The sequence below is a fragment of the Periophthalmus magnuspinnatus genome, chromosome 1, assembly GCF_009829125.3.
Source record: "Periophthalmus magnuspinnatus isolate fPerMag1 chromosome 1, fPerMag1.2.pri, whole genome shotgun sequence".
Lineage (NCBI taxonomy): Eukaryota > Metazoa > Chordata > Actinopteri > Gobiiformes > Gobiidae > Periophthalmus > Periophthalmus magnuspinnatus.
This window is the reverse complement of record NC_047126.1, coordinates 19,287,908-19,312,555: the sequence shown is the minus strand read 5'-3', so window position 1 is coordinate 19,312,555 and position 24,648 is coordinate 19,287,908. Positions and strand designations below refer to the sequence as shown.

Below are 24,648 nucleotides of genomic sequence, written 5' to 3'. Positions count from 1 at the left end.
GCAGCTTGAGCTTGCACAGTGTCATTTTCAAAACTAGTGTAAAACCTCATGGTGACATAAAGAAAGTACTATTATTTACATTCTATTACTAAAAAGTACGACGGTTTATCTTCATTGTGGTTTCATAATCGGTATTGAGTATTGAGCCATTTTCTTAGTATCGAAATCAAGTTTGAAATATTGATATCGTAACAAGGCTGGAAGCATCTGGAACTGTTTAAATTGAAGATAGAGGAGTTTAATGCCACACTGCTGCTAAATAATCAAAAAACATGCATTCTTAGTGTGAGTGGGCTCGCCTCTTCACAGATCTGACCTGTCACTTGCCTGTTTCTTATTGAGTTGGCTAACCATTATTCCACTGCAGTTTACGCACTGGGTTGTTCCTTGATGCCTTGCTCCTGTCTGCTCCAAATACCATGGATTATCCCTTTAAAACTTTACCGGTATTGATTGATTTCATTTGTCCCTGAATATTCACGTTGCTCCTTTACTGACCCCTGGAGGCTGCTTTTAGCATGACTGCCCTTATCTTGCAATAATAAAGCTTTAGTGCCCAGACCAGCTTGAACCATGAATATTTAGTTCACAAGTAAATTATTGCATTACTTAAAAACCAGTTAATCATTTGTTCCGTTAGCGACCCCCAGTGGATGGCTTTGGTATCTTCTTTGTCCTTTTCGCAAAACGTTGGATGTAAGACCCAAAAATTTACAGTCCAATTTTCAGAGGAGTGTAAAATATTTTGAATTTGAGTTCAGTTGGTAGTGCTGTTACTTTAAAATTACATTATACAAGTACAAATTAAAAGTAGCAATCCATAAAGTACTCAATAGTAAAATGTATTTCATGGAAATACAATTTAAAGAGTAACTGTTTGGACAGCAAATTTGTGCTTTGTAGTGTAAACAGACATAAAACACAACATAAAAATAGTGGATACATTCTGGTATTTCCAATGATAAGAAGACAAGATTCATAAAATTTGCAATGTTTTTTTTTTGTTTTTTTTTTAAACAGAAAGAGTAAAACAATTTACGCAAGTTGCTCTACTACTGATTGTACTGTTACTTGAAAAAGATATTACTCAAGTTAAAAATATGAAATGGTAGCTACTAGAAACTAGGATTTCTTAAATAATTCATTGCTACATGCCACAGTATTTTCCCTTAAAATGCATTACTTTTGAGTGTGGCCAAAACCCCATTCTCTACAAATGAATGCAATTTTTTAAGATATTTATTTTGTTTTGTGTGAGAATCAAAAAATCACCAACTGTGTCTGAAACCAAAACCCATGTCAGTCGTTTCTGTCTTGAATCAAAGATAAAAAGCAGGAGCAGTGATTTTTTTTTAAGTGTGATATTAAAAAAAAAAATGTTTTGGAAAAGTGTCTAAAACTACAATCTTGCTGTGCTTTTATCTGTCCAAACAAAATGGAAAAATACAGAACATTCCTCTGCCATTTGTCAAATATTGTACAGTCTTTTCCTGTTTGTCTCAGTAACCACAATACTACACCATTGTAATAGATTTTCTTTGGACCTGCATTAACGCTTGTATGTACTCTGTCAGTAATTACAAAAAATAGGACAAAAAAATAATAATTTCAAGAAGTGCCGTACAAATAGAAGCCTAATATTATTTTGGTTTTGTGTGAGTGTACTGTACACCTGTATAATGTATATTTTAATATTTATATGCAGCTGTTGTATTAAAGTATATTTTTAAAATAAAAATTGGTTTTGGTGCAGTTTTTTATGCATAATTGAATGGAAAATTATAAAGTTATACATTTTAATTAGAAAGAAAATATGCTGTACAAGTCCCCATACATTTACATTATTATTATAAGTATATGAATAGAAAGAATGTTTTGTTTTTTTTATGATAAATACTCCAGGGCGCCCTATCAAACCAGGTGTCGGTAGTTACAATCATTGATTGCACGTTTTCCCACTATCTGCTGCCATCTAGAGGCAATATGATTATAATTAAGACTTCACCTGTGGCATACACTGATGCAGCTCATCATGTAAAAACATATACAGAGTGAGTACACAGAAAGAAAAAAATACCCTTAATTTATTTTAGTGGACATAAGAATTCACAGCTGATAATATATGTTGAGTGTCGTCTTTTGCTATGGATCAGAACTGAGGGATTACACATTCTATTATCATACAGTCAAATTTAATGAAACAGTGACACTTAACATATATTTATTGCATCTTTAGAGGCCCTCAAAAGTACTTTAAACAAATACTGATGATGACGATAATGATGATGATGATAATACTAATCATCATCATCATCAGTAGTAGTAATAGTAGTAGTAGTATTAATATTAGAAATAGAAGTGTTAATAAAAAGTAGTCCTGTGGTAGTATCTTAATAGTTTTCCTTTTACTCTCCTATCTGCTATAGTAGATACAGTTGTTCGTAGTAGTATTTGTATTAGATAATACTAATTTGATGTTACTATCATGTTAAAGATTTGCCTTCTCTTTTCCTCTTGTCAGCTGCTGTATTAGTAGCAGCAGTAGTTGTAGCAGTAGTAGTAGTAGTAGTAGTAGTAGTAGTAGTAGTAGTAGTAGTATTACTATCCCATTAATTTGCCTCCTCTTTGCTCTCCTCTTGTCCGCTGTTATCTGAATTCTGTTCGTAGTCATCAGAGTAGCTCTCATCAGATTCTGCAGGACAATCCTCCTCTGATGAATGCTCCCCCTTTCTCTCCTCATCTCTCTCTTCCTCTTTCTCTCCATCACTCTGTCCTCCCCCTCTCTCTCTTTGGTAAGTTTCAGCCTCATTTGCATCCGACTCCACGCCCTCATCGTTCAGGTAGACCTTTCTGAAGTGCACAGGTTTGTAACCCATGTCTGGGTCATCTCTGTCGCTGGAACAAAAAGATGAATCAGAGGGAAAAAAATCAGATGCCGTTGCAGTAAATCAGTAAAGTTTCAGCTTCTTATAGGCAATATTTTGAGGACTTTTACAGCTTTCAAATGTAATAATATTTTGTTTTAAATTGTTAATTTAAGTTAAGTTTTCATCCTTCAAAAAAACATGAATTAAATGCTATTGGGAATTTGAACTAAGAAATCTAAAATTGTTACAGTAAAAAAAAAAAAAAAAATGCTACTTTGATTCTACTTATGTAAACCAATACCAAAACTGTAATTTGCACTCATCATCTGTCAATACTGATCTATTAAAGCTTCACTAGGTTCCAGTTTCAATCAAATCCCAACATTACAAATTTGCAAAAGCTGCAATTATTTATGTGGCCTCTGTAAACTTAATGGTCTTTCTCAATATAGTCTTATTAAACCATAATTAGGATAACATACATAATCTGACACCCAGGTCTTTGGTAGGTTTTATGCGATTATATAATAGATTTAGTTAAAGGCCCTATATTACACAAATTCACTTTTGTGAGCTTTAAGCCATGTTACCTCATCAAAACACACCCGGAGCTCTGGTTTGTTGCATTCGCACCTTACTCCAATTTATGATGTCATGAAGTAGGTTGTTTTCAAGTCAACACATACCTTTGATGATTCTAGTGAATGTGTGTGGAGTTTAAATACACAGTGAAGCACTTCCTGTATTACCACGTGACATCACAAGGTGGAACGTTTTCAGTTTGAAGAACAAATAAATATACAGTTTTTGTGTGTTGAACATGTGTGAATGAAACAAAATATGGGCCAATTGGTTAAACTCAGGAGCTGTACCTGAGTTTGCTGTCGCTAGAGGAGGAGGGTTTGGAAGCAGATGTGGAGATGGATGCATTTTTAGTGATGAAATCCTGGGTCACACCACAGCCCTGAAGAGCTTCTGTGAAGCGCTTCTCTGCAGCCTGTTTGGCATTCCTCTGAAACCAGAACAAAAGTGAGAGCATGAGTCCACTGAGCATTAAAGCTACATTACTCAACTTTTTCCTTGTAAATGAGTATCCCCATTAAGTATACTGTAAAAACACACTTTTTAGACTTTAATCTGAGCTTAATTTTAACACAATTTGACCAGAAATAGCAGATTTTGTGGAAAATACAACAGGTGAGATGATGGGCTGTTAAACAAGTCTGTGCATTGTGTCACCATGGAAACTGCTGAACATTCCGCCATGGACATACATGTGAAACACTCCCAGTATGGTGTCATTGCAAAGTATCAATATGCCACTTTGGGATGAGGTTTGATTGGATGTGCATTCCATGTGAATACTGGTGATGTGCTAAAGGGTTTGTGGAAGCTAGGAACAAGTCAGGTTGATTGAAATACCTACTTCCTCGTTCCACGGTTTGAAAATCCGGCACCACAGATTTAATAAAAGAAAAAGAGTGACCCCAGAGTCTGTTACCTGTGCCACCTGTTCCAGTAGAAGTGGTCTCCCCTTGACTCTTTGTCTCATCTCCTTTGTCTCCTGTTGGTACTCCTTCTTACGCTGAAGGTCTATTTTCCTGCAGATACACAGCAGATTTGACATAACTATATTAGTTTATATATATATATATATATATATATATATATATATATATATATATATATATATATATATATATATATATATATATGTGTGTGTATATATTTAAAAAAATTATGTCTGATTTTAACACTCTTTTTTTTATTCTTACTATAACCTTTGAGAGCTTTATGTTTTATTCTTTCTGTCATAACTGATGCAGTCTGGATGGAATGAACAACATGGGGTTGGCGTCCTTTTTTTTCTCCATCCATTTTCTTCTGCTTATCCGGGGCCGCGCTGCAGGAACAGCAGTCTAAGTAGGGACTCCCCGAATGGGGTTGCCATTGTTGTAATTGTTCTATTGTGAAGCACTTGGTGCTGCATTTCAAATGTATGAAAAGTGCTATACAAATAAAGTTTTGATTGACATTGATTTGATTGATATTGTAATGTGTGAGCTACTTTGTCCAAGTAATTTCCCTTGTGGATCAATCGAGTTATCTTTACGTGCTGAAAGATTTGGATTTTTTTTCTGACTAGACTAGAGCATTAGACAATGTGAATTTACAAAAAGGATTTCTCTGTTGTTTGGTCATGATGTCAATAATCATGAATAATCGAACAACTGTGATGTTTCTGAAATTTTATATTGTGACTATTTGGTGATCACTGGAGTGCAGTACAACTTTTAAGTAACTAACCCTTTCCATAGCAGAACCGTGGGACCCTTTTGGCTCTTACAAACTCAATTTCAAGTCACACACATCCTTCAGCATGCCACCATATTTGTACCTGAATTCCTTGAGTTTACTGGGCAGAGTTTGGGACAGGGACACATGTGGGTCATTGGCTTGGGCACGTTTCACCACCATTGTCTGCAGCCTCTTCTCTCTCTGTCTCTGTTTCTCTCTCCACTGCTCCTCCTCTGCATCCACCCTCCTCCTCTGCTCCAATGCCTTTCTGTTCAACCACAAAGTCATGACTTCATCTGGACTCGGGGCATGCGGAGGAGGAGCGATGGGGAGGGAGGGGGGAGGAGTGGTACGGTACAGGGGGACACAGGCGAGGGAGGGGGCATAGGAGAGCTGGGTTCAACACATCACTGTGGGAAAGGAGAAACCAGGGTTATAAGGAAAACTCTCTAGAACACCAAATATTAAATACTAGATTTTACAAAAAAACTAGGATGTACTATGTAACAATACAAAACAAGATATAGGATGAGACAGGCAAGTGAAAAGGGGAACATAGACAACTACAGCATTACAAAATGTTCATGTTCAGTGTTTTTTATTTATCATACACGGTGGTGATATTTTCAGTCTAGGATCAGTCAGGACCAGGGGCAGACAGTACAAAGGTGGGGGGCTTACTCCTCACCCCTTCCATGTTAGTCTCATTGATAGAGACAAGTTTAAATGTACTTAGCACCCATAAGAGTTAATGTGGAATTTCTTGTTTTATTGTAGCCTCATAGAACTCTATTTGGTTGCTATTTGAAAATGTTTTTATCTGCATGTTATAATAATTGTACTGTTTTTAGTCCAGTATTATTGTGTTTCTTATTTTTCCTTTTCTGCTGTGTGGATGCATTGAGTTTGCTCCATAAATAAAGATGTCTTGTCTTTTTAACTGTCAATAAGGTGATTATGTCTAAATGCGTTTAATGCACTCCTAGATATTTTTCTTTAATCTGAACACACATATGTACCTGACAGCCTCTTGTCTTTTCCTGGTTGCACTGGTGCTCTTGCTGGGCAGGAGCTCAGTGCTGCCGGACAAAGAGGAGCAGAGGCTGGAGGAGGGGGTGTGACGGGGCGGCTCTGGGCTGTAGGGCCAGCGCAGAACTTTGGGGCTCCTTTGCTCCTTCTCAATCTCAGCCAGAATCCTCTCCCGATGAGATGAGATTTGGGACGTCTTCAGTTCAAATGGCTCACAGGACGTGGTGGGTTTCACCTAGACAGATATAGATATAGAGAGCACGGCTACAATGATTAATCAACAAATTGTTCGAGGCTAGTCGAATCTAAAAAAATATCATAATCATCACATGGATTGTACAGACTCTAAAAAGGGCTGTAGTCGACAAAGAAATACTTGGTTGAATAAAGCCGATCAATTAGTAGACTAAAAAGGGAGCGTGGCGTTCTCAAACTCATTAAATATCTCTATATCTGTATCTGACATAAACTGAAGTCAAAATTACACCTGGATGGGAGTTCAAGCAAAAACAATTATTTATGCAGAAAATGTACTAGGAAATTAAATTTTACACCATAAAGCAATTAGTAGATTAAATTAATAAAGGCCTACAGCCCTAACAACAAAGGCAGTGGCATTATTTAATCAACAAGTCAAAAAAAGTCTGATTTTCATCACTAATACACTTTATTCATAAATATTCCCAATTTAGAAGCCTTTAGTCACCATATTTGAACCTTTTTGCTTCATAATGTATTTAAAATTTCTCAGTGTACAATAGAAATAATGGCTAACTAAAATAATTGTAAGTTGCAGCCCTATTAGATAGTCCATGGGTTTTAGAAGGCAAGGGAAGGCAAAGCAGGGCAATTTTATTTGTATGGCACAATTCGTACACAAAGTAAATCTAAGTGCTTTACAGAATGAGAAATGATCAGAATCATAAAAAATTGGCACCATTTCGATAGCAATTATCAATTTTAAAACAAAATATTCTCTTTTTGAAAGGGAAGAAAATGTTGCATATTACAGAAAGCCCAAACCCATTAACAGAAATAGATATAGATGGATAAATAGACAATTATGTGTAACTCACCTCTTTGCGCTTCTCCAGGTGTTTCTTAAACCGCCTGTAGCTGGCGTCAAAATCGGGGAGCTCTTTGTTGATCTTTGGTTGATGAGTGCAATCCTTTTCCTCCTCATCTTTGGTCTTTTTGCGTTGGCTAAGTCGATGTGTTAGCATAGAAGGTGGCATTGAAGCACTGGAAAGCATCTCTTGAGCTCTCATTTGTATCTTGATAGACCGGTACAATTGTTCTTCCTTCATTTGCTCCCCAGTGGCTGCTGCATACACAGACTTGGGCACTGGTTTTGCTTTAAATGGCTTGCACTTATCTTGATCGGACGATGCTGCTTTTTGCTGTTGCTTCTGCTCCTTCTTCAACCTCTCCCTTTCTAAAAAGCTAAATGGCTTCTGGAGATTTTTTAGGTAATTTTCTTGTCTGATAGTTTTCCTTCGTTCCTCGCTTTTTTCTTGTAGCTCTTCAAACAGAGGTAGATGGACATGGGCGGGGACTGGACTAGCTCTGAACTTTCTTTGGCATTCGGTGAGCTCCTCCAGTTGTCTTCTCAGCTCTGCGTTTTCGTGTTCGATTTCGGAGCGGGTTTTTATCCCTCTTTTTCTCCTCTCTTCTTCTCGAAGCATCATGTGGAATGGTTTAGGTACAGTCACACGATGACTCCACTTCTCTTTACTGGATCTCTTCTTGCGTCTACGCTTTTTGGGATTGTGCGGGTCGAGGGATAGACTGCGCAGGGAGGAGGAGGAGAGGCGTCGCGTTGAAGGGGAGAGTTGAAAGTCCAGCCACATGTTTTTTATGTGTTCATTTGGGGAAAATTGGAAACATTTCTCTGCATTACTGGTGTCTATGTTCTCGTCTTCGTCTGATGAGTCGGAGAGCCCATACCGAAGCTCGACCGCAGAGTGGGACTTCCTCAGATGATGGGAAACTAAAGGACTGCTGTTGGACCAATGAATCCTGCACATAGAAGAGACAGTGCCTATGTTTACATTCAACCCAAACCTGATTATAACGTGATTTCTGGATTAAAAAATAAAAAATAAAAAATTATTTCAATAGCATCCAAACTTAAAATTCTCATGTGAGTAATCAGTGGGACCATGAGCAAAAAGAAATCAGATTACTTGCATTAGATTTAGCTGCAGAGAATCTTTTAACTCCAAAAATCTGATCATATTTTGAGTGCACATGTAACGTGAGGGATTGCATAAATATGAAGGAGTGCACAAAATTTGATTTAGTTCTAAACTACCATTACTATTACCATCTATGTAAACCCTCAGTCATCCAGGTAGGTTCCATATGGTCCATGGATGTGTAGTCTCCCATGGTCGCTGTGGTCTTACACTTGTTCTAATACACCATGTTCTTGTTAGGAAAGGTTAATTTCTGTCCTGTGAATGTGACTTCTTTTTGTATCGATACCTGCTCAAATGAGTCTAGTCTACAGTAGTTACGATACTGGTTTTAGTATTGATTACTATCAGATTTTCGATACTTCAATACTAATCAACCTAGCAGTGACACATGGGCACACAAAGACTGGAGCAGCGCAAATAATCAATATTTTTCCCAATGCTGAGAATGCATGAGATCACCATACAGAGGACCCCAGTCTGCAAGGCTACCTCACCTGTGCCCGGCCTCAGTTGCTTCTCCGTCCAGTGGCTCAGTGGACTTGAGTTGTAGTTTCCTCCGGTACATGCTCTCCAGCTCGGCCATGGTGCGGAGATGGGCCTTCTTCAGCTCCTCCAGTTTGGTGTAGTACTCCTCATTTGAGAAGAAGATTTTACTGAGGTCGATGCGGTCACCTGAACCTCTAAGGTTCACCACAGGACCTCTGCTCCTCAGATAATCTTCATCATAGAACTCAGACCCACAGTCCTCAAACTCCAACTGGGAACACAAAACAATTACACAAGTTATTCAATAATACACACCAAAAAAGACACACTGTTACACTGCGCAACCAACTGCTCAAATAAAAATAAAATGAAATCCACAAAAGGAAATACAAGAAATATTTATTTGCTTAGAGTAGTTGTTTTACTGTATGATTCTATTTATTATTTAAGCGTAAAATATTTTAAAACCATGCTTGTAGAGTTGGAAATAATCTTGTCAAGAAAGACAAAATTTTTTCCATTTAACAATTTTATTTCAAAGTGTTGTTATTATTATGTATATTCTTATGGGCCTTAGTGGACACACAAAACATTTACATGCTGGTTGAGAAACCCAATTATGGCTGATTATATAAGGATTTTGAAACTGGAACTCGGAATAGGAATTGTAGTACAAGAATTGGATAATGTGGTTCATTTTCAGAGCCTACAGCACACTATGACGGATGTGTTAAGAAAGTACTACTTCCACATTTTAAGACAAGCAAAAAATATGGTCTGGTGGACTAGCAAGTATTTCTTAATATAATCCCCTGCATTTAGAAAAATATATAGTAGACTTGAGTTTCTGAACCTAGAAAATGTGTACTATTGATGATAATCAGGTAACCTATTAAAAGCACACCTTTCCTCTCATTGTGACTGAGTGTTGTAGAGGAGCAGGTTCTCTCAGGTCTAAGCTCATTACATGTGTTTGAGTGAGGGAGACAGATGGAGAGCACAAAGGCCAGCTTACAGGCACAGTCTATAATGCAGAGTGACCCCTGCCCAAACAGGAGTCAGACAGCTAAACACCCTACAGAACAACAGAGTAAGATTTGGAGAAAGACCTAAGGGAAAAAAGGAAATGGAGACCAAAATAAGATTAGATGTGTCAAGATTAATCAGTGATGTGATTATTGAGGTCACAATATAATTGCAAGAACTAAAAAACATTAGTAATAGTGAGCTCAATTTCAGTTCAATTACTATTCAAAAAAATAATGCCTAAAATATGTTCATGTATGTATAATACCATGTATAATTCAGAAATTATGAAATTAAAAAGACGTTGATATATTTTAGGACTGCTAATTAGACAATGAAAGTTAATTAAGCATTTGACTGGCTTTGTTTACATGCACACCAAAATCTCATTATTATCCTATTTCTACACAGACTATTTAAATGTAATGCACACTGCAAAAATTTATGTGAATAATCAGAGGGACCATGATCAGAAAGAAATCACATGATTTTGCGCATTACCCCTGTGCCAACAAAAAGAAATGAATGGCTGTCTATGGTTTTGCTTTATTTTGAGTTAAGACAAATGCATGAGACAGTACAAATGTGCACTACCTCAAATGCATTGTCTTTCCTCCTCAATTAGCCTAAAGGATTATAAACTGAGAGTGACGTCTGTAATCTGGTCCGCACAGAAGTCCACGAATAGTCAGACAGCAAATAAAACAGGATAAATCCCACCTGGCACAAGCACACTGACCTGGAAATGTCAATGGGCCGAAAGGGGACACAATGGATATAAAGGCAGAAAAAAAAAGAAAAAGAAAAAAAAAAGCATCTACTACAACCAACTACAACCAAGTACATTCAGAACACTATATTTCCTAACTATATATGTGTTGATATATCTTATAATGGACACCTGTGGAGTTAGATTACATTATATTACATTAACCTGTACATTAAATAAATCTTAACGCTACTTACACACAATTAAGTTATGTCCCACATTAATTCACAAATAATGTAGTAGCACTATGATTTTTTTTTTTTTTATTTATTTATTTTTTATCATTTAGTTTGAAGGGGACTTGGAAGTTAAAATTCCCATCGTCATGAATACATAATTGATCACGTTGATACATAAAAAACATGAATCTATTGCTTGATAGAGCGTGGTGTACCCACCGTCACTGTTTGTGTGGAAGAGGACGAAATCAGGAACATAAATCTAACTGTGTGCCTATATACATAATAGACGTAGAGTATTTAGATCAAGGGATTGTCAGGGATTGTTGTAAAATGTGCGCTTCTAAATAATGGAGGCAGTTGTATATATATTATAAAAAATAAAATAAAATACCTCGTGGTCATATTCCGTGTTGTCGGCGCAGGGGAGGACTCGTTCCCGCTCGTATGAAGCCAAAGGCGCCTTAGTGTGCGGATCTACGGGGGTCTTCAGGCATGACGTGACTAAAACGTTGGTCCGATGCGCATTGGCCATTATTATACGGCAGTTTACGTAATGTTTTTTATGGTATTTTGTGAAATTGTAGAAGTTCTTTACTCCGAAGCACTACTCCCCAATAAGCGGCTGTTTATAACAAGAGCAGGTGCGTTACTTAGCAACGAGAGAGCTTGGGAGGAAGTGACGTAAAGAGAGAGGAAGTATGGAAGATGTAAATAAAATATAAAAAGTAGCCTCTTTCTAATTGTAATGAAACCCACTTCCCTATCAAAAGCTCTGTTAAATATTTAGGTATCAATATAACCCAAGACATTACCGCTAGACAAAAGCTTAACTTCACCAAATCATTCGAAATTCCAGACTTCATAAAGACTTACGAGTGTTTGGCAGAATATTGATATCTAAAGCAAAGGTTTTATCATATCTATCCGTCTTTCTCTTTAAATGTATGTCAATAAGCTTTTTTTTTTACATTTTGTGTGTTAAAACAAACCATATAAACTGAAAAAATGTCAAGTCTCCAGAGATCTAGAATTTATAAATAAAAAAATTATTTCGTCTGACTCTTCAAATCAGAAATTTCCTTCACATGTAAGTCCTTAGAATATATCACCAATAAGAAAAATGACAAAATGTTAACATCCTACAAACACATTTTTAATGATATATAATGTAATGTAATATAATCTTTTCATCCCTTATACAAAACAATGAATATTTTAAATATAACTTCTATACAGTCCCTTGTAGGTACTCAATGTCTCATTCGGTGTGTAGTCTGTGTATGTATATTAACTGTCATCTTGAAAATGCTTTAATAAAAAAAGAAGAGAATACTATATAGACAGCTAGATGAATATGTAATTTATCACTCATTATCACACATAATTGAAAAATAGATTTTATTCCAAAATTTAATCCCAATATTAAATTTAAGCTTTTCACAAACTGTTGAAACAAATTTAAATAAAATGCGCACAATTAAGACACCACGTCACACCTGCATATACTTGCATCAATAGAAGAATGTCTAAAATTACAAGTTTCTGTCTTCAGTCCTATAATGCAGTACCATTTGGGCACCAAAATATTAAAGGCCAAATTTGTGCTAAATCTTTGGCGAAATTTGATGAGATTTTTGGATAGCATACAGATATATCAAAGTAATTCATCCATACTATGGCAAGCATTCCAATTACTAAATGGGATTTTATATTGAGAATGTAATTGGATGCATAAATAATAAATCAAACTGTTTATCAAATGAGTACTTGATATATAAACCACACAGGCAACAGCTGGAGTGTCAACAAAAACAGCCTTTTATTAAATTACTGAATGTAACAACTACAGAGAAATCTGAACAGACACTGGTCGGTCCTCTGGTCGCTGCAGAACTTTAGGACAGTAAGAGCAAATTTATCGGGTGTTCACCTGTAACACAAATAAAATACATTGAGGAGTTTGACTAACGTTTGCCATTTGAAATGGTTATTGTAGTTATTAATTAAAAATCCTACCACATCATCGATTTTGAGGATACTGCGGACTGTCTCAGTGGCAAAAGTCAGAGCACTGATAGAAACAAGCAAAGGCTGCACCACCAACTCCTCCAGGATATTAGAGATCCCGCCCTGCAAAAACAAAGTACACATAAAAGAACAGATTAGTTATCATTTAAACTTCAATTAACGAAAGAGATGCATTTTATCGATCTACATGGGAATTCACTTGGACACAGTAGCTGACAATCAGAGAAATATAATTACATATTTTGCCATATTTGGATATAGTATAAATTTCTCAAACAAAATCCTCTCATTTAGCCAGATGCCAATCAAGTTGCACTTTTATTTTCTAATTGGTATGGACAAATTTGCAACTCACAAATCAATTGAAATTATTATTTATGAAGATAAATCACTATGTCCAGTTTTAAACATCCACCAGGTTTATCATTAGAGGGAAGACTGAACTATCAACTGCAAAACTAATTCTAAGAATTCCCTGCATTTCAGAACATGTTTGTAGAAGTCTAAACTTCAGTATTATATACAGACCCCATGGAGACAAAGGAGACATATTTGCAAAGTACATACATTTCCATAAGTATTTGGAGACTATTCCCAATTGTTACCATTTGAATAGTGTTAGCCTTATCCATAAATCTTGCAGGACAATTCCCACCTTGCGGACATTGATCCCCGCCATCTTGTCTCCCTGGGCGTGCCTGTTGCGCAGCTCCGTCACCGTGGCAATGGGGTTGAGTCCGGCATTTTCTGCCAGCGTGGACGGGATTACCTCCAGAGCATCGGCGTAGGCCCGGACACAGTAGGCCTCCATGCCCCCTAGTGTACGGGAGTATTCAGCCAGTCGCACCGCCAGTTCAATCTCAGGGGCACCACCTCCGGCAATAAGAGCCCTGCAGTGACAAATAATTGTTGCATATTTATTTTGCCTAATTAAGATTATTATGACTGGTTAACAAATCAGATTGCGTCATCATGGTACAGTTAGTGGGTTAAATAAATATAGGTTTAGCCCCAGGTAGGTTTAGCCCCAGGTAGGTTTAGCCCCAGGTAGGTTTAGCCCCAGGTAGGTTTAGCCCCAGGTAGGTTTAGCCCCAGGTAGGTTTAGCCCAGCGATCTCAGTTTGTAGTGAAGCATGTTGGGAGTAAGATATTTTATTTTGTAATTAATTATCATTTTTTTAAACAATTAAAAAGTGTATGAAAGCCCTCCAGCCAAGTTACCAAGGCAACCAGGTGTAAAAAGGGAGGGATTGTCACTTTCTGTTTCTCTGCTCGTTACGCACCAGCAGGAGGGGCAGCCACTGGAGCGCCTTTGTCAGAGAAGAACTAGAACAATCTATTACATGTTTCACATCATTCACAATCTAGCACCAAACACTAGAATGCAGATTTAAACAAAATTGGTTAAGCAACTAATATTGTATAAAAAGTTAAACTTAATTTGTTTTTGTTAATTTTATTGAAATTACACTTAACCAAAGTTTATAGTAATCCATTACATACAGAGTTTGTATGTATAAATAAAAAAAATAAAATAAAACTATATACCTAACCCAAGTTAAATTGGACCCACCTCTTCTTGACCAGGCAGCGGATGACACACAGGGCGTCATGGATGGAGCGCTCTGCCTCCTCAATCACCAGTTTGTTGGACCCTCGAACTATGATGCTGACAGTTTTCCCTGCATTTGTGCAGCCCGTGATCTAAACACAGCAAGATTTTAATTGATGGAATAGTGTACACCAACGTGGTCTCATTGTACATCAGCCTACTCCTGCCCAGCCTTTTATAGCAACTTGTGTTCATCTTTCACTATTCAGCCTGCTCCAAGAAAATTAAATAAAATGCATTACTCAAAATTCTTATTTTAAGACCCCATTCAAGTGCAAAACTAACTCTTGGAAAAATTAGTCACTCTATATAATAAGAACTACAGCACAAAAGAAAAAGATGACCTTGACCATAAAGTGGGCAACTGGATTTGGGGGTACACTCATTTACACATTCCTTTACTGCTGTTTTTATAAGAGTAAGAGTATAAAATTACCTTTACAAGTTTCCCAGATCCATCAAGATTGACTTCTTCCACCAGTTCTGCTGTTCCAAGCATCTCTGCAGTGAAATGGTCGATATGAGCAATGGGTTTGGTTCCAATTGTCTGGAGGAAAAGTGATCAAAATAAATATGATGTTAACTCTGTTTAAATCTTCTCATGCTTAAGGCTTTTTATATGCTTAAGATATAGTTACCTTGCAGATGAACTCAATTTCTTCCCTCTCAATTTCCTTTAACACCATTATCTTCATTTTGACGAGGAAGTGCAGCGCGAGGTCACTCAGAGCATCTCTGAACAAGAACGGAAGAGTTTACTGAGATGAGGAAAATTACATACACATCAAAAACAAAAGATTTCTATTGAGATTATAATGAAATGATCCATACTTATAAGTGATCTTTTGGGAATAAAATTACCATTTTTAAGTTCAAATATATGACACCCCAAGTGTCAAGCTTGATCAGAAGCTTTTTTTATCACCTGTTTTGTTGATCAGATTTTTTTTAAGATGGGGAGAGATTTTAAATATGGGAGCCTCTGAATTCTTCACAATACATTTTAAAAGATGGGAAAAGAAAATGGAGCTACCTGAGGATGGACTTCTGGATGAGTAGCACGTTGCAACCGGCCTTTTTAATTTGTTTGACAAGGTTCAAGATGTAGGCTCTCTCCTCCCTCAGCACTCTGTCCATCTGAGCATAGTCTGACACTACGATTTGATTGTCCATCTGAAAGAACACAAATAACGATTTCAAGGCACAAGTGATGAGTGGGAGTGAAGTCCTTCAACCATAGTTGAGATGTTAGTTTTACAATGATCACATACATCTGTTTTTGGAGGTGAGAGGCAGAACTGAATGAGTCCGATCTTTGCCTTTTCCACTCTGGTCACTCCAGTGTTGGACACTCTCTGAGTCAGCACCAGACCATCCACCAGCTCACAGTCATCAATGGTCCCACTGCAAATGAGAAATAATCATGTTTTAGTGGGCTGTCTTTCTTCCTTATCTTCATTTGGTCAAAGCTTTAAACTATGCCTTTAAACCAAATACAAAGCATACCTCTTTCTTTAATTGTAGTAGCTAATCACAATAATTTGATGTTTGACAATATAATAAAATGTGACAATTACACAACACATTCCTAATCTCCATTTTACTGACCCAAGTTTCTTGACAATCTTAATGTCTTGCAGGTCGACACCAGTGGCTGTTTTGGGGTCAATCACCCTCATAACGGCATCCACGCTCATGGGAGCGAGCAGACTGGAGTACTGTGATACCACCTTAGAACACAGGGAGGTGGTAGCGCTATTCAGCAACGTTTCACGGTCTGACAGCTCCACAGGGCGACTCATGGCAGTGAGGACCTCCACCCCTTTGTCCACTGCTTTCTGGAAAGACTCTGAGATTGTGGTCGGGTGGATACCTGAGCAGATAAGAAAATGGCACTCATGTTTGGAGAGAAAATTGCTTTTCTCTAGTGTTTACACATAATCTATCACTAAAAATATTTTTTGTACAAAATCATTTACATTTTTTCTAGGTTCTAGTACTTGAACAATATTTTTTTTTTTTTGGTACAGTTAGCCGAACGATTTTACATCCCTATTGCTGCATTAATCATTATATAGAATAAGAAAACTATGACGTTCATAAATCCCTTTTCTTCACTAATCAAAATGGTGATTAGTAAATTGTTTTTTTAAATTATTCCTGTACAGTGAAGCCAAGGGTCAAACTTTCCAGACTATCTATACCTTAACTTTTTTCTTTGTACCTTATCAATACCTTATAATGGTATCCAGACCTATATGGAATATTATTCCTAAATTACAATTGAGCTTCCACATTTATATAACCAAGTTATATAATGCGAAGTCTGGGTTGTGAGTAAAAGTGCCCTAGTTACTGACTTTATTTTAGGACAAAACAAGTCAAAACTGTACAACTCTAAATAGCAATTACCACCAGTAATGCAATTAGAACTCACAAATTGGTATGAAAGACATTGCCCTTTTTTCCCCTCCCTAACCAACCTTTCTGCAGCAGTTTGGAGCAGGCGTCCAACAGAGCTCCAGCGATCACCACCACAGAAGTTGTACCGTCACCAGCCTCAATGTCCTGGGCCTTGGACAGCTCCACCAACTAAGAAACACAAAAAGCTCAGGAACAACCAATAATCACAAATTATGAGCAGGCATTTTCAAAGCAGCAGTTCACAGGACAAGCCACTAGGTGGTACTACTACATAAATGTGAAAAAGTAGCTTACTCATTGCCCTGCATTGGCTGAGAAATGCTTACAAATTGAGTTCACAATTTCAATAATTTTTTTAAAAGGCTTGTTTATTTTCGGTATAATTAACAGCCCTAGTTTAATGTTGGTTAATTTTCTAATAGCTAAGAGTAACGTGTAGTACCAGATGGCAGGATATTCTGTGAAGTAATAATAGTAACAGGATTCAATTTTTCTTTATTCACTTCAATTTGGGACTGAAAAAAAGTTCCTTTTTGTCTAAGCAGGAGTGAGAATGAGTGGTACAAATGATTTTTTGTAGTAGTTTTGTCAATTAAATTAATAGAACTGATAACTATGAGAGGTATTCTTTAGCTGCAGCCCAATTACAGTCATCCAGGTAGGATTCCATAGTTGTAGTTCAGTTAAGTAAAATTCTGTCAGCTGGACAAATATGTTTCATCCAAGTAGCTTTTTCGGTTCTGGTAGAGCTTTGGTTTTGTCCAGTTAACAGAATTCCATCTTCTTTTACTATATAATTAGATCATATAAAATACAAAACCTAAACCTAACTAACCTAAAAACCTGAATGTTAATTGTACAATTTCTTACCATTTTGGCAGCAGGGTGAAGGACTTGCATCCGTTTGAGGATAGTTGCTCCATCATTGGTGATGGTGACGTCTCCTTTCTCATCCTGGATCTAAAAGCAGCAAGAACAAAATCAGATTTATGTGATGTCAGAATAGTAGAGGTGAGATTGACAGTGTGACCAACCATTTTGTCCATTCCTTTGGGTCCCAGACTTGTTCTAATGGCATCGGCTACAGCTGTCAACAGAAAAAAAAAAAATGTTTAAAAGAAGTGGAAAGGTCCATCACTGCTTTCTTTACATTTTACAAGTAAACATTATCTGTAATAAATATGTCCAAGTACACACAGCTAAAATTATTTGTATGGATGAAAGGTTTCACATTATACATAAAAATAACATCAGTCAAAATGTTGTGGTTCACAGAGACCTACAAATATGAGCTACACTTCAAATAATGAACATTCTCTTTGGTCACCCATTAGTGTGTGTAGGCAGCTATATTACTAGAGGCAACACATTAATCTCACACCAAATACAACTGGCCCATTCACAATTTAACATATCAACAATTACATTGTCAAGTTAGTAGACATCAAGTCTGATACTCCATATTTGAAAGACCACTCCCCTTGATTCTAAATGGTGCGGATCATGGACTATGGAAGTCTATACAATGACAAATTAATAGGATAGCTGCTCTACCAATTAGTTGCAAGTCATTTATATCAATATTAAGGAAATTTATTCATTTTGATGGCTAAACTGGAACTTGGAAGAATGAATGCTAAAACATAGCGGTGCATAGCTTAGCACTAGCATTAGCACGAAGAGTTCCTTTATTGCCCTAATTGCTGTTTCTTTACATCATTTGCATTATTAACGAACCTTTAGCTGCAGAAATATTGCTATAGCGGATTTGCGCTGGCTTGTCGCGATCCACATACGCCCCTCCTTTGTTGCCCCTGGCAGAGGTTTTAGATGCGGCCATCGCTTCGGGTATCACAACTTTTCTTTCAGTTTTTGATGTAAAATGTGACGGAGGGTTTGTAGATCACGGATGAGGGGTGGCGGGGTGAATGCGGTCCGGTCTGAAGACAGATGGACACAGATTTCGGTTCTTTTCAGCCCGGTGCCGGTGAGAACCTTCCAGAGCCGCCGCAGAAGAAGGCTGTCAAAAGAGCGTCGCGGCCTGATGACGTAACAGACAGGGCTAAATAAGCTCATGCAGAAATCCATTTAACTTTCTGCTTTTTCCTCTATAAATATCAAATTAAACACACATTTATACCATAATACTGGATATTTAGACCCGTTTTCATGGTAAATAAGCGGATACATGCCTTTAATGCAGTTTCAACTTGAGAATTAGCCTAGTTACTAATTAATAGTGATCTGATTTAAAGCCAGTGTATGTAACATTTTAGTCACAACATATACAAAAGTGAAAGCTTTTCTTTTCTCGTTTCTCTTGTGTTTATTGCTCTGAAAAGGCGTCTTTATAGTGAGTAGCATCGAAATAAACCTGACTCTTAGTTGATCTGGAGGTGATGTGCCACCTCATACTGTAACATTAATTGGTTTTGCACAATTTAAGATCAGTTTGTTTTGTCAAATTCATCTGGGAATTATTTATAACTGTATATTTTTACTTTGTAGTATCACCGTCTGTATTTTTATTCACTTTATACATAGTAGGCCTATTTTCTTTTTGTTTAGGCTATTTATAAATTAATCCACCTCTTGACGTGACAATTTTATACATTTTTTCTTCTACGCTATATCAATTTGATCTGATTTCCCTGTATAATCAGAATCACATTCAATCAGTTATCACTGCCAACACAAATTAGACTACAGGGAATTTGGGAATTTTGTTTTTATAGTGACTATGTTGAAAGACAGACACATAGTTTGTGAAGGAATATTCAAACAGACCAGATCAGAGTTTATTGCACGATTTGTGTACAATGTATGTCTTTCAGCTTTTGGTAATAATGTGGTGTTAGAAAGGTCCTAAGCCAAATATCAAATATTGTCCACAAGGATTTCCCAGTGGGTGTCTAGTCTGTTGAGTTGGTGAGGAGCTGACCATTAACAAGAAAAATAGCTCCCTCTGCTGGTGAAAGATGAGTACAACAACATGCTGAAGACTGCCAAAGAATGCTTGCATCACCTGACCATCTCCTCTGTGCCCTCTTTTCTCACTACAAACTGACTTCATATCCTCTTTCCCCATCTCCTATTTACTCTTAGGTTTTCTGCATCCTAGCCATATATTCACATTTTGGTCAATCTGTGAAAGTTATGTGCTATTATGCTATGATTAAAATCTATAGAAGTCTCTGCATGTATTGCCAAATGTCACATTTTCAGATTAAAACCTTTCAGATGGTAGAAATAATACAGAATAGCAACATCTTTCAAAAGAAGTGACCATGTTTACATGCACAGATTTCTGTAATTATCAGATTATTGAAATAAACAGTTAGAGCTAATAGACAGAAACAAAAGAGAAAATGTTAAAGATGGAAAAGGCCATTTTAAAATTCATTGTAGTTTGTAGTACAACAGTTACTAAAAAATCACCAGATGTTTTTGATGATTAATTTTGTCATGGACGTCCAAACACACACCAAAAACCAAATGTAATTATTGCATTATCTGATTATAGTTATCTGATGTATACAGGCCATGTAAATGTACTCAGTGTCCACCACCGCAATGAATTTCAATTTATTTCCAAAAAGACGCTTATCTGAAAACTGTTAATGCTAATTTGAATCAGCCTGCCTCCATCTTAGCTTTTTAACAGGATTACCCTGGAGTCATTGCAGTGACATACAAAGCTTGCATTCTCCTCATGTACACACAGAGCCCCTCCTCCTTCTGTGATAAAACTAGACTCCTCATCACAGACTGCAGGGGCCTCCTTTTGCTGTTTGCAGCCAAATACATTAACTCAATTTAGACTTTAGGTTTAAGGTCCCTCCCACTGCCCCATGTGCCACTATTATGTCCCAGTGAGATGTGTTAACTGTAGCTATATCTGTTATTTTAGTGGCAAAACTTACTACCAAATACAATAATAATAAATACTAAATATTAAATTCAAGAACAATGAAAGATGGACAACTATTAAAAAAAAAAAAAAAACAGGACTACCAAACTTGGTCTAAACTTGGTCCAACCAGGCTAAATTAGTTTATAAGCTGTCATAGACTAGAAGACTGAACATATAGGCTGCTCATTCAAAATATCAACCACTGATTTCCAGTTATCACTCATATAACATTATTTTGGGGATATTGTGGGGACCAACATATATTTTGTCATCCCATTCCTTACGTTGTTTTAATACATTGCTATCAGTCAGTTTGTCAAATAGATATTTTAATTTCTCAAAAGTAATAACTCTTACTCTTAATTCATTACAGTATCCCAATACTGCATTTTGAAAGGAGAGTAGGGCACGTTTGACAAGATGTTCTTTTTCTGACGATTGTGTTGTTTCTGTCAGTACAACAGTTTTAGTACATAATAAGGCTCCAGGAAGACAGGATATGTAGTTAATTGCTGGGGAAATTATATTGCCTATACAACTGCTGTTCTTACAATTTTTTTAATGCAATTCATGCGGTTCAGCTTCCTATCTATGTCAACTTTTCAACAGTGAAAGATAAGATATTTTCTTTAACATTGTTAATTGTCATGGCAACAGTCCTAATGTTTCATCATTCTGAAATCCATAGACAGCAATTCATCTTGTAGTCAAATGTTAGTGTAGCCTTCCTTCCTTTGTCATGCAGAGGGGAACATTATCCAAATATCCTCGTAGACAGTGTGACTTCTCCGTGTCTGTCCGTGGATCAGCTGACGTCCTGCCCCTCTCCTGCCCCTCCTGCCCCTCTCCCTCGGGGCAATGGGGGGACCAGCGCACTCTATAGTTATGGCCCGCTCCCATCTGTCACCGCGCGCATTCACACAGCCACCAGAAGGCCGCAACATGTGCACATTTAAAAGGAGAACCCAACTTTCCCAGGACACTCAAGCATGACCCGGCAGCCGCTGTACCCCCCAAACCCCCCATATACCCCCCTCCACCCCCACACACCCAAGTCCTGTTCCCGCTAGGCACCATCTCCAAGCCGACCACTCCCCTCCACCAGACCAGAGATGTCCTGTCTGCATGCGAATCACTGAATTAGACCCCCACTTTTGGAGATCTTGATGGATTTCCACCTTAGATGAGGCAGCAGCTGATGCCAGAGGGAGGCATGGGGGAGGTGGGAAGGAGTGTGTGAGAACGTGTAGATCAGCTGACTGGTAAAAAGTGGAGATGGAGAAATGCAAAGCAAAAAGAAACAGAGATAAGGATACAAATGATTAGTGCATGATTTTAAATATTGACATAGATGTCTTCTGGTGATGTCAAATACAAGCCTAAAGTCAACTGAATAGCTGTTCTATGCCAGCTGGTTTTATTGTGGGAAGAAATGATTCCTCACTATACAAATATGTAACCCACTTGTATTACTGAACATAAATAAAGCTAAAATGTACTAACTAAAACATTTTGAAGGCTTTCAATAATTTAGCCAAAACTACTAAAGTCTACCAAATATTAGTGATAGATATTTAGTATAATCAAACTGAGAGTAAATTTTGTTTAAAAATCCCTATTGAATGCAACCCTCTTTCAGTGCAGGGGTTTTTGCACTGCAGTTTTGGAACCACTGGTGTTCATGGGTTTTATCATCCTGTTTAAACACGTTGAGGATTTTGCAAGTCCTCAAAGTGTCCAGGTTTTGAATTTTTAATTGCAATGGCAGGGGTCCTAAATTTTCATCATTCTGAAATCCATACCATGCGTTGTCAAATGTACTGTTACCCTTCAGCTGTAGACACAAAACTATTGCATCAGCAGGAGGATTGGTATATCTTTCACTGCACTGTTGCTGCTGTCAAATAAATAAATCAAAAACCATACTCAACCTACCTGCAATGCACCTTTTGAGTTCTTCCTTTCCAGTCAAAAATCACTAAAAACTACATAATGCAAGCTATTACTGAAGACAATATAGTATCTGATGTTAGTTGTAAAAATGAACTTTTGGATCTTTGCCTTCTTCCTCTTTGGGAATACCTGCCAGACTAAACTGCATATTATGAAATCTGAATTGCCAAAACATAATTATTTACATTATCCCTCTTCTGTATTCAAACATTCTGCTTTAGTACAGTGGACAGATAAATATATTAACATGGATAAATATAGAGTATCAGATTCAACAATGTCCACTTACCTAAAGGTTGGTGGTTCAAATCCAGTTCTCTACAGAAACATCATTGGTTGAGAGGTCAGGTGCACTGACCCACAGGTTAGTGGTGCAATTCCAGTTCCCATAGACAAATTCTGTTATGTCCTTGGGCAAGACACTTAATCCACCTCACCTCCAGTGTCTGTGTGAATGTGTGTGTGCATAGGTGATAGGTGACCATTTACTATTTAAGTAAAGTATTAATATGGTTAGGATCAGTCACCAGGAAATGAGTGCAAATTGATGTAATGTCCTGACAAAGCATTGAACACTAACTTTGGTACCTGAAAAAATAAATATATATATAAAAAATCAAATGAACAACATAATTTCTTTTCAGTTGCTTTCTTCTCCAGCCTTCAAACTCATGCACCCTTGTAATTGTATCTTGTCACATTTTGAATAGAGTGCATCAGTGTTGGTATGATAAAACACATTGTTTGTCTCATTTGTGACGCCTTGACCCACTGTGCGACAAAGCAGCATGGATAGAGTTACCCTTAAGGAGTGGTCCCTGTAAACCACAACTGACAACCCGCCTCTCTGTCCCATTGTATATGTATGAATCCAAAATGCATCACCTGAGCCATGCATGCCGTGAGAAGCGCCTGTTGCAGATTAACCAAATATAGACACATTTGGGACCCCCCTTTCCTTTTTTAAATGTGTGCACACCCCCTCCACACACAGTTCTCCAAGGGCTGGCCTTTTGTGAGGAGTCTAATAATGATTGTAATGATGCCGTGTCCATCTTTGATAAAAAACAGCAACCCCCCTCATTTAAAACTGGCCAGGCTGGTTCCCATGGAGGATAACTGATGCAAATACAGCCAATATTACCACCACTAAACTGCATATTGAGGATCATGGGAATATGTTTAAGTTCTTTCCACTCATTATCAAGGATGCGGTATTGTTTAAGATGCACTATGTAACTTTTCTGTTAGAGTTCTCCATGTTGTTTACCTAGAATGCTGCATATTATGGCCATCTCCACCAGCAGGTGACACAACCAGGCCAAATCAGACCTGTGGAGAGGCGAGTCCGCTCACAGTAATCATGTACACAAAACACAAACAAAGTAAAACACCTGTAATTGAAAAAAGGAAGAACATTTTGGACAAACAATAATATCTCCATGGGAAAAGATTTAATAGTGCATGGAGCCAGCAATCGTTCTGCACTGATGAATGATTTGCTGCAGGTGCTGGGGTTTAGGTAGGAAGGATTCAGACCAGAGCAAATCCTTTTAATTTTATATCAAACTGGTTTTAGTTATAGGATCTGGCAACAAAAAAAATCTCACAATTCTTATTATTTTATTTTGCTCTTACAATTATAGACTGAGCTCAATAATCAAATATCGATTAACCAAATAATATTGACACCCCTATTCCTGCAGAAAACAACTGAAAAATTTCTCAAATCGCAAAACACACCAACTTGAAATGAACACTGCATCGCTTCTGTTATCACCGCTCGTGCCATAGGCTGCGAGTGGGACAGAAGGCGAGGCAGACGACATTGGCACACGCCTGTTGAACTGTGAGACTTAAA

The 24,648-nt window shown here is 37.3% G+C and overlaps 2 protein-coding genes across 2 annotated transcripts; both read right to left on the bottom strand.

The window, feature by feature from the left end:
• Positions 1 to 2,609: 2,609 nt before the first annotated feature.
• fam161a (FAM161 centrosomal protein A) lies at positions 2,610 to 11,411 on the bottom strand. Its single transcript, XM_055224537.1, has 9 exons — positions 11,250 to 11,411; positions 8,890 to 9,152; positions 7,271 to 8,213; positions 6,185 to 6,429; positions 5,266 to 5,433; positions 4,369 to 4,468; positions 3,740 to 3,879; positions 2,821 to 2,895; positions 2,610 to 2,781 (listed from the first exon to the last, which is right to left on the bottom strand). Exons 1-9 carry the CDS (start codon positions 11,388 to 11,390, stop codon positions 2,610 to 2,612), a joined length of 2,247 nt encoding a protein of 748 aa, XP_055080512.1. The 5' UTR covers positions 11,391 to 11,411.
• Positions 11,412 to 12,653: 1,242 nt separating this feature from the next.
• Positions 12,654 to 18,959, bottom strand: cct4 (chaperonin containing TCP1, subunit 4 (delta)). Its single transcript, XM_033967560.2, has 13 exons — positions 18,659 to 18,959; positions 17,956 to 18,008; positions 17,792 to 17,881; positions 16,981 to 17,089; positions 16,106 to 16,370; positions 15,769 to 15,901; positions 15,531 to 15,670; positions 15,136 to 15,232; positions 14,934 to 15,044; positions 14,459 to 14,589; positions 13,542 to 13,776; positions 12,875 to 12,988; positions 12,654 to 12,788 (listed from the first exon to the last, which is right to left on the bottom strand). The coding sequence occupies exons 1-13, from the start codon at positions 18,759 to 18,761 to the stop codon at positions 12,774 to 12,776; spliced, it is 1,596 nt and encodes a 531-aa protein (XP_033823451.1). The 5' UTR covers positions 18,762 to 18,959; the 3' UTR covers positions 12,654 to 12,773.
• Positions 18,960 to 24,648: the final 5,689 nt, after the last annotated feature.

Excerpts from the sequence above, each read along its gene's own strand:
- cct4 (XM_033967560.2), bottom strand. The coding sequence starts at position 18,761 with ATGGCCGCATCTAAAACCTCTGCCAGGGGCAACAAAGGAGGGGCGTAT. Across the intron at positions 18,009-18,658 it reads CAATATTTCTGCAGCTAAAG|CTGTAGCCGATGCCATTAGA; the intron begins GTTCGTTAATAA and ends TTCTGTTGACAG. Across the intron at positions 17,882-17,955 it reads CCAAAGGAATGGACAAAATG|ATCCAGGATGAGAAAGGAGA; the intron begins GTTGGTCACACT and ends TGCTGCTTTTAG.
- fam161a (XM_055224537.1), bottom strand. The coding sequence starts at position 11,390 with ATGGCCAATGCGCATCGGACCAACGTTTTAGTCACGTCATGCCTGAAG. Across the intron at positions 4,469-5,265 it reads AGTAAACTCAAGGAATTCAG|GAAAATAGACCTTCAGCGTA; the intron begins GTACAAATATGG and ends GTGTATCTGCAG. Across the intron at positions 2,782-2,820 it reads CTGAACGATGAGGGCGTGGA|AGGGGGAGGACAGAGTGATG; the intron begins GTCGGATGCAAA and ends CCAAAGAGAGAG.